This window comes from Oryx dammah, unplaced genomic scaffold (assembly GCF_014754425.2).
Source record: "Oryx dammah isolate SB20612 unplaced genomic scaffold, SCBI_Odam_1.1 HiC_scaffold_1, whole genome shotgun sequence".
Classification (NCBI taxonomy): domain Eukaryota; kingdom Metazoa; phylum Chordata; class Mammalia; order Artiodactyla; family Bovidae; genus Oryx; species Oryx dammah.
This window is the reverse complement of record NW_024070185.1, coordinates 22450820-22466918: the sequence shown is the minus strand read 5'-3', so window position 1 is coordinate 22466918 and position 16099 is coordinate 22450820. Positions and strand designations below refer to the sequence as shown.

At 38.4% G+C, this 16099-nt stretch overlaps 1 protein-coding gene across 1 annotated transcript; it reads right to left on the bottom strand.

Moving 5' to 3' along the window:
- Nucleotides 1-12408: 12408 nt before the first annotated feature.
- IFNE (interferon epsilon) lies at nt 12409-13698 on the bottom strand. The gene has a single exon (XM_040238289.1). It carries the CDS (start codon nt 13130-13132, stop codon nt 12551-12553), a length of 582 nt encoding a protein of 193 aa, XP_040094223.1. The 5' UTR covers nt 13133-13698; the 3' UTR covers nt 12409-12550.
- Between the last annotated feature and the right edge of the window lie 2401 nt (nt 13699-16099).

The following is a 16099-nucleotide window of genomic DNA, read 5'->3' as shown; positions in this document are numbered from 1 at the left end:
CCATCATCTGAGCCTTCAGTGAGTCATAATCTTTTTGGTAATCGTAACATCAAAGATCACTGATTGTGGATCATCATAACTAATACCATAATAATTAAAAAATCTGAAATATCATGAAACTTACCAAAATGTGACATAAAGTTTGAAAAATGGTGCTGATATACTTGTTCAATGCAGGGTTGTCACAGACCTTTCATTCATAAAAAATGCAATTATCTACAAAGCACAATAAAAGAAGATATGCCTGTATTCTTGCTAAAAATTAGGTAAAAAAATGATGCCTACCTTCCCTTCTAGTATTTAACACTGTGGTGGAATAATAACAAGTTAAAAATATATGAAGCAAATACAAGGAAGCAAAATTACTACAACAAGTAGAAAATACAGTTTCCAAGGCAAAAGTACGATTAACTTTGAACTCTGTTAGTGAACACTCCACCATAAATCTAGCCACTCTTCACTCCTCTATCACCATGGATCGGCTTTGCCAGTTTCTGAACTTCTTACAAATGAAAATAATGTTGAAATACTCTATCTATGTCTAGTGCTTTTGTTCAATATTATGTCTGTGACATCATCCATATTGTTTTGTGTATCAATAATTCATTATTATTATGCACTATGTTGTTAGAATAGATCAAAATATATGTGTCAATTCTATTGTTAATGTAGTTTAGCTTTGTTTCTTTGGCATGTGTTAGGACTACTATGATGAAAGCTTCTGTTAGCATACTTGGACTTTTGGTGGATCTAAGCAATAATTTCTGGGATATATGACCAGGGGTGGGTGGAGTGGCTTTGTCACAGGTATGTGTTTACATGTTTATCTTTACAGATAGTACCAAGCACTTTCCAAAAGTTTTAGTAGTTTATACTTCCATCATCAACAATTGTATTTTTTATTTTTTTTAATTTAATATTTTTAGTTTTAGCTATTCTGGTGTGTGTGCTGTGGTATGACATTTTGGCTTTAATTTGCATCCCCTGAGCAGTCATGATGTTGATCACTTTTTTTTCAAGTTTATTGATCATTTGGAGATTCTCTTTTGTGAAGTGTGGTTTCACAAAATATGAAGATTGTCATTTTCTTCTTGATACTGAAATGCATATTTAAAAAATATGTAAGAAAGACACAGACATAAGTAAGCTAGAAATGCAAGTAAGTTCATAATCTTTGGAGTTTTTTTAACCTGGCTGGTGTGACAACATCATGGTTGTCTTTGGGATTGGCATGGGATTGTTCTGATCCATCCAAAATGTGTCCTTAGTAGAGTTGCACTGTAGATTCATACTCCCTGCAGGTAAGAGATCTTGGCTAATTCTGTACAGAAGTCTTTCTTCCCTAAATGGCATCCTAGAAGTTCTTCTTTCATGTTAATTTTATCTAAGAGAAATCTTAGATACATGTACAGAAATTTCTGCTGTAACTTATTCAACAATTGCTGGAAGTGTTAAAGGTAAGTTTAAAGCAAGATACTGAGTTTTAGGAGTCCTTTTTAGTGAAAATATTTGCACTAAAGAGAAAATAAGTTTATACCAAGAGGCGCAGATACATAGATATAAGATCTAGAATAGTGCTGGAGAAAACAATCAGGATGTACTTTATTCATCCATAAACTACTATGAAAAGCCATATAGCAAAGAAGACATTAGAATTCAGGAATCAGTTACTTACTCTTAAAGTTATATCAATGTTTCCATTCATTAAATGAGAAACATATATTAAAATTTTCTATTTATATATTACCAGAAAAATATGATTTTTATCCAAAATTCTGTCTGTCCCATCTTTGTCTTTTAACAGAGTGTAGTGAAGTGTTTGGTTCCTCCATACTGTCTCTGGTGATACAAAGGCAGGAATCATCATCTTCCAGTACCAACTCTGGGAGACTGAGATAAGACAGGCTTCCTTTTCAGAAAAATGGAAATACTGGACACAATTTAAAAGAGTCAATTTTAAGCACATAGCTAAGAAGAAAAAAAATGGAATGGTACGTACGTTCCAAAAATTAAAAGGGAGTTTAAAGATCTCATTTCTCATCCTCCATTCCCTCAAATTCTACTCCCTAGAAATAATGAGACATCAGTTTTTCCCAGTGTAATCCATGTAATATCATTCAACATGTTATGAACGAGCTTGGATTTAGGTGAATACTCTTTACCCAGAAGAATTTAATTGCTGTGTAGTATTTCACAGTATGAAGGGGTCAGTATTTACTTAACCAAATCCTCTATAATAGCACATTTGACTACAACTATTCTTTATATAAGTAGGGCTGCAAAATATAAATTTGTATTCCCTTTTGAGTAGGGAATATAAGTGCACCTAGAACTGCATTTGGTGAGTCCAGTGGTTCAAAAATGTTGGTAATTTTTACCAAATTAATTACTGATATTTGAAAAATTTTTTTGTTTCTACTATGTATAGGTGTCAGCTCTTATCCCAACCATCAGCAAGCTATTTTGTTCTTTATCAGATTTTTCCCTATAGAATGCTACAACTGAATTCTTGAGATGCCCAAACTCATCTCTTTGTCCTTCTAATTTCAATCTATGGTAGAAATCTACCTAGCTAGAGGCATTTTGGGGATACTTTTCTTATTTATTTTAGCTCCTGAATGCTATCTCACCTACAAGAGTGTGTTCTCTCTCCTTTCCTCTTCTTCAGTTCAGTTCAGTTGCTCAGTCATGTCCAAATCTTTGTGACCGCATGAACCACAGCATGCCAGGCCTCCCTGTCCATCACCAACTCCCGGAGTTCACCCAAACTCATGTCCATTGAGTCTGTGATGCCATCCAACCATCTCATCCTCTGTCATCCCCTTCTCCTCCTGCCTTCAATCTTTCCCAGAATTGGGGGCTTTTCAAATGAATCAGATCTTCACATCAGGTGGCCAAAGTATTGGGGAGTCTCAGCTTCAACACCAGTCCTTCCAATGAACACCCAGGACTGATCTCCTTTAGGATGGACTGCTTGGATCTCCTCACAGTCCAACAGACTCTCAAGAGTCTTCTCCAACACCACAGTTCAAAAACATCAATTCTTTGGCACTCAGCTTTCTTCACAGTCCAACTCTCACATCCATACACAACTACTGGAAAAATGATAGCCTTGACTAGATGGACCTTTGTTGGCAAAGTAATGTCTCTGCTTTTAATATGCTGTTTAGGTTCATCATAACTTTTCTTCCAAGGAGTAAGCATCTTTTAATTACTTGGCTGCAAACACCATCTGCAGTGATTTTGGAGCCCAGGAAAATAAAGTCAGCCACTGTTTCCACTGCTTCCCCATCTATTTGCCAGGAAGTGATGGGACCAGATGCCATGGTCTTAGTTTTCTGAATGTTGAGCTTTAAGCCAACTTTTTCACTCTCCTCTTTCACTTTCATCAAGAGGCTTTTTAGTTCCTCTTCACTTTCTGCCATAAGGGTGTTGTCATCTGCATATCTGAGGTTATTGATATTTCTCCTGGCAATCTTGATTCCAGCTTGTGTTTCTTCCAGCCCAACATTTCTCATGATGTACTCTGCATATAAGTTAAATAAGCAGGTTGACAATATACAGCCTTGACGTACTCCTTTTCCTATTTGGAACCAGTTTGTTGTTGTTCCATGCCCAGTTCTAAATGTTGCTTCCTGACCTGCATATAGGTTTCTCAAAAGGCAGGTCACGTGGTCTGGTATTCCCATCTCCTTCAGAATTTTCCACAGTTTATTGTGACCCACACAGTCAAAGGCTTTGGCATTGCCTTTTTTTGAGATTGGAATGAACACTGACCTTTTCCAGTCCTGTGGCCACTGCTGAGTTTTCCAAAATTGCTGACATATTGAGTGCAGCACTTTCACAGCATCATCTTTTAAGATCTGAAATAGCTCAACTGGAATTCCATCACCTCCACTAGCTTTATTTGTAGTGATACTTCCTAAGGTGCACTTGACTTCACATTCCAGGATATCTGGCTCTAGGTGAGTGATCACACCATCATGATTTTCTGGGTCATGAAGATCGTTTTCTGTACAGTTCTTCTGTGTATTCTTGCCACCTCTTAATATCTTTTGCTTCTGTTAGGTCCATAACATTTTTGTCCTTTATTGAGCCCATCTTTGCATGAAATGTTCCCTTGGTATCTCTAATTTTCTTGAAGAGATCTCTAGTCTTTCTACTAGACACAAATGGATCCTTTAAGGTATTTTTCCTGTAACTACACAATTTGTTCTGGAACTATGCTTCTTTCTTTCCCAGTTCCATCCATCCCTTTTCTTCTCCATCAGTTTCTCCCTCCCAAGCAAGGAGAATAGTTTAGAAGATGTTACTTTAAAATGTCGGCTATATGGAATAATACACTAGCTAAGACTTTGGTTCTTAATGCTCTCAAACTGTTTTGATCAGATTTATGATCACTTTGTTCATCTGGCATGAAACCAAATGAATCTGTTATTGAGAACAAATAAATAAATTTCCCCAGGGATCTATGCCTTGTTTAGTACAGTGCTTATACTGAAACTTAACTTGGAATAAATTTTACTAAAACAACGTGCACTTAGCTCTCTTACACAGAAAAAGCTACATAATTTATGAGTCAAGGGAACCTGCCTTTTGCTTTACTCAAACCTTGCTCCACCCTTACCAAGAGTACATAATCTCCTCCTTCAGTGATGAAAACTTAGCTGAACAGGTTTCCATACTTTTAAGAAACTGGATTCCTCTTCCATTTAATGAAAATCCATGGGATTTTCCTTTTCATGCGTTATGATCCTTTCCCTGCATACTTGTAATGTGACTCTGGCTATTTGTCTCTAAATACTCATTACATGCTGGCTATTCCTGTCTACCCATAATGTTTACGTATATAATCCAAAAAGAGGAGGAAAATTGCCATCAAGTCTTCACTAATAGTTGGCAGAAAAACTGATCCAGTAGCCCCCTATTTTGGACAATAACAAGCTAGCTTTTGAAAAGAACAATGGGAAAAAGTGTTACACAACAACTATAAAACTGAGCCATGTACACCATTTGCATGTATTATTTTCATAATTTTTCCAACATATTAAGCCTTCTATAAACTGAACAATAATTTCAAGCTGGTACCAGTGGTTTCTATATTACTTGGCAATTGAAAATATGACTAACCATCACCAGACTGACAGGGCCAAAGGCCCAGAAAGGGTGAATTCAGAAAAGGATTGTCTAAGAAGACCAGAGCAATCAGAAGAGAGGCTCCGACCTGGATTTCTGCCTTACATATCGTGCCATTACTTTACTGTGCCCTAAATATACAAGGACAGAAACCACTCTTTCATCAGAGAAAGATAGATACTTCACTTCTTACTCCAAGAAGCAGTTTATCCAATATCCCATCTAGGAAAAATAGAGAAATTGAAAAACCAAAATGAAAAACTTTATCCCTTAGCTGCTGCTGAGTCACTTCAGTTGTGTCCAACTCTGTGCAACCTTATGGACTACAGCCTGCCAGGCTCCTCTGTCCATGGGATTCCCCAGGCAAGAGTACTGGAGTGGGTTGCTATGTCCTCCTCCAGGGGACTTCCTGACCAGGGATCGAACCTGGGTCTCCTGAACTGCAGGCAGATTCTTTACCCCTGAGTCTTATCTCTAGACAGAATCCCCTTACATATAGAACTGCCCATGACAATATGGTATTGATATTCCTTCTTTCTTTTAATACTATATTTTAAATTTCTTCATCCATTCAATATTTAGATTGACCCTGTTAGGTGCTCAGGTAAAGAGATAAGATTTCATTTGCCTACTGTGAAGTGTTAATTGTTCACACTCCAGTTGGAAGAAAGAGAAGTAACTGATTACACTACAATGTAGTTTGGGACACGGTAAAAGTTGTGATCTGGAGGGGCACAGATAGATTCAGAGAAATCAGACTATTAGGGCTTTCATTGAAGAAAAAAGTTTTAAGTGAGTCATGAATAGCAAAAATGAGACATTAACACATATTAGGAAAAGAATATGCAACAAGTCAAGGAAACAGAATGTGAGTTTGGGTTTCCTATGGCCCTAAAGGGAAGTTCTATATGCTATGGCATTGGAGGTCAGGTGCTGAGAAGGCAGATTTTGAGACACAATTTACCATGCAAGGAGTTTACTAGGGAGTACTATGGGATCAACACTTCAGCGAAGAAAAACCAGGAGGATGGAGACAGGGAATGCTGAGTTGCCATGCAGTCACAAAGTGGCCTTGGCCAATTACAGTGAGGAGCTCTGAAGGCGAGATGACCCTTCAGATCACAAAGTGGCCTTGGCCAATTACAGTGAGGAGCTCTGAAGGCGAGATGACCCTTCAGAGGTGGAGTGAGCGGTCTGAGCCTTTATACCTCCACATCAGCCAGTCACTGAATACAGGTAGACCTCAGGAAGGGAGAGAAAACTTGGGCTAAATGCCAAAAGCAATTCCAGGAATGAACCCCAAATCTCTTTATTTACCAAACATCTACACACCTCAACAGAGATTATTGAACCACCTGCCATCTTTCACCTTGGAATCCTCTATCTTTTAGAAGTTTGGTTTCTTTTGTGCCTGCAGAATATTCTTTGTCCAACTGTAATGAGTGCTATAGTTGTCGTTTTTATTTCACTCAACCACAGGCATGAGAATCAGAAACTCTTACAGAAAGAAATTTGGTTTGGACCATTTTCCTTAAAAGGCAGTTATTGCTATGGGGTGTAACTGGGGTACTGAAGTCTCTATATACAGCTTCTTTAAGAGAGAAAAAGACTGTCTAATCTGCTGCTGTGAAAAGGTAATGACAAAAAAACCATCCTTACCAACTACTATCTAACAACTACCTTACCATCTATAGGGTGCTCACTTCTCTCCAGGTACTGCAGGAAAACGTAAGGTCAGGAATTTCAAGGAGAACATGCCTTTATCTATTAAAAGTCTACCACGGCCATCAAGAAATAGGAATGTGGTTAATAATGTGTAGTCACAGGATCAACAGCATCAGCTTCATCTAGGAATTGTTAGAAATCCCAATACTCAGTCCCCACCAGACCTACTGGATCAGAAACAGTGGGCATGGAGCCATGTGATCTGTGTTTTAACAAGTCCTTCACATGAATCTGACGTGCTAGAGGTGGTGTTTAATTTACTGCATGTGATGAGTATTCTAAGCCAAATCTCTACAAGGGGCCAACTTCTTTTTTTAAATTTAATTATTTTAATTAACTAATTAACTTATCTTCTGTCCACACCACATGGCATTTTGGATCTTAGTATCCTTAGTTCCCCAATTAGGGACTGAACTCATACCCCGTTGCAGTAGAAGTGCAGAGTCCTAACCACCGGACAACCTGGGAATTTCCTATTTGTTCTTTGTTTAAATCTCAAAAATAGGATAACTTTATTTGTCTTGGATCTAAAATGAATCCATATTTATGAGAGAACTATTTAATTAGAAAAGTGTTGGCGTGCTGCAATTCATGGGGTCGCAGAGAGTCGGACACAACTGAGTGACTGAACTGAACTGAAGAGAATGGAAATTCTATCACCCAGATGGCACTGCTATGAACATTTTAGTGTAATTTCTTTTCAGACATTTTTCACACATATTTTAAAAAAATATGATGATACTGTACTTATTACTTTGTAACCTATTTTTATTTGATTTAGTAATCTATTTAGCTCAGGACATATAGATGTAACAATGATAATTTAGATGACTCACTGAATGAATGAACTTACCTTTACTCTGAGCTCACTCACGTATTGCTAGAAGGGTATCTAGTTTTTTAAAGTATTTCTCTTTCTCAATATCTCTAAACTTAGAACTTCGGATTTAAAGTTTTAAAATGGTACACATATTTCAGTTCAGTTCAGTCACTCAGTTGTGTCCGACTCTTTGCAACCCCATGAATTGCAGCACTCCAGGCCTCCTTGTCCATCACCAACTCTGGAGTTCACTCAGACTCAAGTCCATCGAGTCTGTGATGCCATCCAGCCATCTCATCCTCTGTCCTCCCCTTCTCCTCCTGCCCCCAATCCCTCCCCAGCATCAGAGTCTTTTCCAATGAGTCAATTCTTTGCATGAGGTGGTCAAAGTACTGGAGTTTCAGCTTCAGCATCATTCCTTCCAAAGAACACCCAGGACTGATCTCCTTTAGGATGGACTGGTTGGGTCTCCTTGCAGTCCAAGGGACTCTCAAGAGTCTTCTCCAACACCACAGTTCAAAAGCATCAATTCTCCAGCACTCAGCTTTCTTCACAGTCTAACTCTCACATCCATACATGACCACAGGAAAAACCATAGCCTTGACAAGACAGACCTTTGTTGGCAAAGTAATGTCTCTGCTTTTGAATATGCTATCTAGGTTGGTCACAACTTTCTTTCCAACGAGTAAGTGTCTTTTAATTTCATGGCTACAATCACCATCTGCAGTGATTTTGGAGCCCCCAAAAATAAAGTCTGACACTGTTTCCACTGTTTCCCCATCTATTTCCCATGAAGTGATGGGACCGGATGCCATGATGTTAGTTTTCTGAATGTTGAGCTTTAAGCCAACTTTTTCACTCTCCTCTTTCACTTTCATCAAGAGGCTTTTTAGTTCCTCTTCACTTTCTGCCATAAGGGTGGTGTCATCTGCATCTGAAGTTATTGATAATTCTCCCAGCAATCTTGATTCAAGCTTGTGCTTCCTCCAGCCCAGCGTTTCTCATGATTAGTTCGTATTAGGCAGCTAAGGCAGTTATACAAGCAGGATGTCAACTTAAGCTAAATGTCTGGGGAAACATTAGTACGTAAAGTATTGGTTTTAGCTTCTAAATATTATCTGCTGTAAGTTTCCACTTGGCAGCTTCCAAATGGAGAAATGTTCTGTTCACCTTAGTTCTGAGGAAAGAAATGTCTAGGGGTGAAGATACACTGTAATCAAGTAATTCAAGATTTTGAGAGTATGGGAAATTGAATAAGGAAATCCAAAAGGAAATTATTATCATTATTGTCATCTTGATATTTGCCAGTAATATTATACAATGCTGTTCAGGTCTGTAGTGTCTAGAATACAATGCAAGCTTTTGAGTCAGGCCGACTTGAGAGGCAATCTTTGCTCTGGCATTTGCTCACTCTGTGGCTTGCTACATTACTTTGAGTCAGTTACATACTTGACTTTTAAAGTCTTGTTCTCACCTGAGGAAAGAAGATAATATTAGAAACTACCTTGCAAGATTAACTGGAGAATTGAATAACATGTTAAATAATGGATTTGGTTTTGAAAAAGTTCCTGGTTTAAAGAAAACAACAAAAATTCTATAGACATGAGAAGCAAATAACCTGTAAGGACAGTTGAACTGATAAATACTTCTTCTTTCTCCACTTCCCTATCTCTGCATGAACTTGAAGGTACCTGGGCTGAAATGTGAAGCTGACAGACTTCCTCCTGACTGCCCAGCCTCTGCTTCCTCGCCCTCTGCCACTGCTGCAGCTCACCCTGCCTAGGTCTCAGGATCCTATTTGGTTCTTCCTCATTCCTTTCAAGCCAGATCTGGAAGCACTGGCCGACAGTTAACGCACGTTAATTAAACTGAAAAGGAATGTGCTCCTCAGCAAGCTTTTACAGCCAGCGATGACTTTTAACTAGAATTATACGATGAACCCAAAGCAGAGAATGACATAAAGTGACAGAATGAGCACCAAATTTCTGGGCCACAGCTATGCATCTCACATTGATGACTGTGGGAAAGTCACCAAGCCTTAGTGACCTTCAGTTTCTCCAGCCTCACATTTGTTCCATGATGATTTTGGGGAGCTCCTGGGTAGAAGAGCTGGAACCCCTTCCTCATCAGCATCTCCTCTCCTTTGGCATTAGTACCCTTCTTTCCAGCTCTCCTCCCACCCAGCCCTTGCTGCAGGCCAACCCAAGGGCAGGCTGGCTCATTCCAGCCTTCTAGCTCTTCTAGCCTTCATCTAACACTTCCTTTCACCAACAGGACTCCTCCATGTACATTTCAGATAACTGTGACTTGTTAGATATATTTTTTTAATTTGTACCTTTCAAATGACTAAAAATCAAAATATAAAAATATGTGGTAAAGCCTCTTCTACCCTGTCCTCTTCCCTTAGTTTCTCTCCCCAACCCACTCCACAAAATACAGGTTAACATCATTGTAATTTATTGCTTGTATATTGTGATTTATTCATACATAAGGTCAAATATAAAAAATTTGTATTACATTTTAATCTCAAATGCAGCATTTTATATACAGTCTGTATCATGCCTATTTTTTATGTTTTTTTTTTTAAAGTCTGCCTCTTGCCTATTTTTCATTCTTTCCTCCAGCTGAATAGTTTTCCTTTGTGTGAATATGCCTTAATTGTCTCTAACTGGAAGGATTTGGGTGTTTTCCTGTCTTTTGACATCATATATAATGTTGCAATGAATAATGCTGTATGTAAGTCACTTCACATGGATGCAAGTGTTTTTACAGGACATACTGCAGATCTGCACTTGATGAATAAAGGTATACATGCATCTGTGACTTTAACAGAGTTCACCAATTTGCCTCCACAGTGATTGTGCCAATTTCTGGTGCTCTGGAAAATTATAAGAGCATCCCTCCTCCAAAATCTCCATGATAGTGTTTAAAAAATTGAATTCTACAGTCTCATCTATCTGATAGGTTATAAATAGCATATTATTCACTTTTAATTTCTATTTTTTATTGTTATGTGTGAGGTTGAACCTCTTTTCATGCATTTATTTTTTCCTCTGCAAACTGCTTATTCATGTCCTTTGGCCTTACTTCTATTGTGTTGCCTATAACAAATAATCAGTGTCTGATGTTATTTTCAGAATTTGCAATATAAATTATTCCTAATATTTCTCATTGTTGCTAGCAATTTCTGGCAAATAAAGAAATCACTGGACAGCACTCAGAATGGGAAAAAATATTTACAAATGAAGCAAATGACAAGGTATTAACCTCGAAAATATACAAACAGCTCATGCAGCTCAGTATCAAAAAAAAAAAACAAACCCAATCAAAACATGAGTAGAGACATACAGATGGATAACAAGACATACAGATGGCTAACAAACACACGAAAAGATGCTCAACATTCACTAAGTAGAGGAATCAAAACTATAGTGTGGTATCACCTCATACCAGTCAGACTAACCATTATCAAAAAACCTACAAATAATGAATCCTAGACAGAGTGTGGAGAAAAGAGAAACCTTTTACATTGTTGGTGGGATGTAAGCTGACACAGGGACTATGGAGAACAGTATGGAAGTGCCTTCAAAAACTAAAAATAGAATTACCATATGGCTCAGCAATCCCACTCCTGGGCATATAACTGGAGAAAACTATAATTCAAAAAAATACATGCACCCCAATGTTCACTGTAGTACTATTTACAATAGCAGGACACAGAAGCAACTTAACTGTCCATCAGCAGAGGAAAGGATAAAGAGGATAATATTCCATTATATATATATATATATAATTACATAATATTACTCAGCCAGAAAAAGGAATGAAATTGTGCCACTTGCGGAGACACAGATGGACCTAGAGACTGTCATACAGAGTGGAGTAAGTCAGAAAGGCAAGACAAACATTATATAATTGTCACCTACATGTAGAATCTAGAAAATGATACAGATGAACTTATTTGCACAACAGAAATAGAGACACAGACATAAAGAATAAATATATGATGTGATATCAATAGGGAAAGGGAGGTGGATCAGATGGTAAAGCATCTGCTTACAATGCAGGAGACCTGGGTTCAATCCCTGGGTCAGGAAGATCCCCTGGAGAAGGGAATGGCTACCCACTCCAATATTCTTGCCTGGAGAATTCCATGGACAGAGGAGCCTGGTGGGCTACAGTCCATGGGGTGGCAAAGAGTCAGACACGACTGAGCAACTAACACTTTCACTTTCATGTATTAAACAGATAACCAATAAGAACCTACTCTCTAGCACAGGGAACTCTACTCAATGCTCTGTGGTGACCTAAATGGGAAGGAAATCCAACAAAGTAGGAATATATGTATACATATGGTTGCTTCACTTTGCTGTACAGCAGAAGCTAACACAACATTTTAAAGCAATTATACTCCAACACAAATTAATTTAAGAAAAAGAAATCACTGGGATGAATATTCAATGATAAGCAAAGTATTACAGTGAAGATAAAGTTCATTATATCTACCTGGCCAGTTTTTATGAAAATATACCAATTTGAAGAACAATTATGAAATATTAATGAATCGCTTCAACTCATAAAAATTTCAGATGGACAGAAAATACAAAGTGACATTACAGAATAAAAACAACTGTAGTCAATGTGCATCATCTTTAAAGCAAAGATATATATATGCATATATATATACATACACACATACATACATACATATATATATATATATACACACATACACACACACACACAAACACACAAAACCAAAGAATAGTACTACTTTAAAACAAAAAGAAATAATAGTGCCTGGAGAAATCCTACTACTCCTCCGTGCTATGCTTTTAAAGCCTGCAGTTGGCTCTTCCTTCAAATGGTTCAAGTTTCCATGCCCTGTTCACTCAGCTTTCTTGTGAGTCGGAACACCAAGAACAGACACCGGTTGATTTCTACTTGGACAATGGTCCAGGCACAGCTGCTGTAGTCCTGGCTTTCCAGGTAATCATGGATCCTTTGGAAATACATTTTAACCTGTAATCTAAGGTTCTCACTGCCCAAGGTGTCACTTTTCTTCTTTGCTTGCAGTCTCATGAGTGCTTCTATGTATTCCAGCTGTTGAAGAAGTTCAAGAAGGAACTTTTCTGTGTGACTTTCCTCCCAACCATCAAGAGAAGAGGTTGCCCTGAAGAGGCTGAAGATCTGTTGAAGTATCTCATGAAGAATGGCCAGTACTTGTCCTTTCTGATACTGGTGAGGATTCACAGACTTCTGGGGAAGCAGGAAGTTTTTCCTGTGTGGTAGACACTGCTGAATTGACGAGGTCTGCAGTTTATTCAAAAGTTTTAAACTCTCTTGGTTCACTCTCCTTTGCTGGCAAAGAACCAGTTTCAGCTCTTGGGAGCAAACAGTGGAAGAAGCCAACAGAACCAACACAATTTCAAAGAAAGCCTTGTTAATCATGGTGAAGGTCAAATATTCCACTTATCTCTGTGCAGACTGGATAAAGCTCCGACTCTAGTGATTATTTGTTTTGTGCATCTTATCCTGGAAAGTGTTCTCTTTTGTAGTTTTGTTTTCTAATGTTGTCATTTCTTCAAGTTTACATGTTAAGCTTTCTGGTTCCCTTTTCACGAAGTTTACGGGACAGTTTTTCCACTTTCCATTGTGTTGGCTTATTTGAGGAAGTAATCCAAAGAATTTGTTTTCTTTGCATGTGTTCCTTGAGACAATAATAGACCAGTCATGCAAAATGATCTCCTATTACTCTCATTATTTATTATACACAAAGTTTCACTCAACACAATATGCTTTCTAAATATTTAGTCAAGCTTATTAAAGTTCTTTTACTGAGAGTAAGTTTTTCTTTTTAAAGGAATGGTCTTTCATGGAGTTATGTTTATCAGAGGCTTAACAGCACCTATATGGCGTGTGTGTGAGTGTGCTAAGTCACTTCGGTCATGTCCGACTTTTTGCGACCCTATGGACTGGGGCCCGCCAAGTTCCTCTTGTCCATGGAAATCTCTAGGCGAGAATACTGGAGTGGGTTGCCATGCCCTCCTCCAGGGGACCTTCCTGACCCAGAGATCGAACCCAGATCTCTTACATCTGCTGCATTAGCTGGTGGGTTCTTTACCACTAATACCACCTGGGAAGCTGTAACACAGTCAGGCAAAAATTAAACAAGAAAAATTTAACTGAGTAAATTTAAAGGTCAAATTGGTTCCACCAAGCTATAGAAAAGGAAAGGTTTTTAAAGTAGAAAGCGGGCAGAAAAAAGAAAATTATTAACAAAAAAAGTACTGTTTCAGGCAAAGTTGCCTTCCTAAGGGGGATGGAGGTGCCTATACACAGATTACTTCACTACTGCTAACCAGGTAATTCTAGGTTGACTGGTTAAAGGTTACATTCCTGGGGTGTTGAAATTGCAATTAAGTTAAATATTAAGTCTTGGTTTACTGGCATGGAGTTTAGCATAAGTAATTCCATTTTGGGTCTGTTGTCTCCTTTTTACACTACTAAATTTAAAACCTCAAGTAGAACTATATCTTTGCACAAATGCTTGAACAGATTAACCTTAAGATATGTATCAGCAATCTTAAATTGCTTTGTGCCTTAGCCAAGCAGTTCAATATCTAAGATTCTAGCCTATGGAAGTAATATAAAAAGGAAAATACTAGCAAAGGAAGATTGTTATAAAATTATTGCAGTCGCAGAACACTAGAGACACCATATAGGTCCAACAATAGTGGAATGGTTAAATAAATGTTGGGAAATCCACATAATGAAATGCTATGTAAAATTATAAATAACATCATATGTGGAAAGAGTTTGGGGGCAGTTGGTTAGTCTATATTACCTAGGGTACCAATAACTAAGGAAAATAAATGTGACTAGTTTACGTCAGTAATGCTTCTTGAATTACAAGTTCCATATTCTTTTTTTTAACAATTACCTTTTAAATTAATCAATTTTTTGATTGTGCTGGCTTTTGTTGCTGCATGCAGGCTTTCTCTAGGTGAGGTAAGTTGGGGCTCCTCTTTGTTGTGGTGCATGGGTTTCTCATTGTGGTGGACTCTCTTGTTACAGAGCACGGGCTCTAGGTGCACAGGCTTTACACGTTGCAGCACCTGGGTCCAGTAGTCACAGCATGTGAGCTCAGTAGTTGTGGTGCACAGGTTTAGTTGCTCCACGGCATGTGGAATTTCCCCAATCAGGAATTGAACCTGTGTCCCCTGCATTGGCAGACAAGCGGATTCTCACTCACTGTACCACCAGGAAGTCTCCAGTTCCATATTCTAAATTCTTCAGAATAAACCCCCAATCAACTGTTCCAATCTTATGTCTCACTGTTGCTCCAAATGTGGTATATGTGTGCATGCTCAGTTGCTTCAGTCGTGTCTGACTCTTTGTGACTCTATGGGTTGTAGCCTGCCAGGCTCCTCTGTCCATGGGATTGTCCAGACTTGTGTGTGTGTGTTTAGTAATATTTTCTTTCTCTAAAACATCACTTGTTGCCTCCTTCATTCCCAGTACTTGTCTGTCCAAGGACTAAGGACTACTTCTCCTTTAGGGCCTAGACTGCTCCCAGGGAGCTATAATCTCTTCTCTGGATCCTCACAGAACTTTGCACCTTTTAAGACACTTTTCTTGGTCTGTCTTATAAATGGTTATTTATTTAATTGTCTTACAACCTTCTAACATTAAGACCTCTTATGAATGTGTAATAAACACTTTTATTTTTATTGTCTATACAACTATGCTGCTACTGCTGCTAGGTCGCTTCAGTCGTGTCCGACTCTGTGTGACCCCATAGATGGCAGCCCACCAGGCTCCCCTGTCCCTGGGATTCTCCAGGCAAGAACACTGGAGTGGGTTGCCATTTCCTTCTCCAATGCATGAAAGTGAAAAGTGAAAGTGAAGTCGCTCAGTCTGTCTGACTCTTAGCGACCCCATGGACTGCAGCCCACCAGGCTTCTCCGCCCATGAGATTTTCCAGGAGAGTACTAAAGTGGGGTGCCACTGCCTTCTCTGCTATACAACTATAGTAGGAGCTTAATAAACCCATGTTGTCTTGGACTGACAATGTGCTCTACCACAAAGAAATACAAGATGTTACATCTCATATTTGACCTTTTTTTTTTTTTTTTGCAGGTCATTGAGTGAGATCACAAGCACTGGAAAGAGAATATAAACATGCGTGGCCTCATTATCCACCAGCTCAATTATATGTTGGTGTCACTTAGTCAGTCTGATCTTAATAAATTAAGTCAACATGCTCCATGGAGGAATCCTTTCCTGTTCAAAAGTTCAACTACATCAATCAAAAGGTTTCAAACATTTTGGGTGCTGTGGAATTTGAACTTTCAGATCCAGGTCCATGAGAGTCAAATTACAGAAATCTCTTATCTGAGCTAACAAGGTAAACAG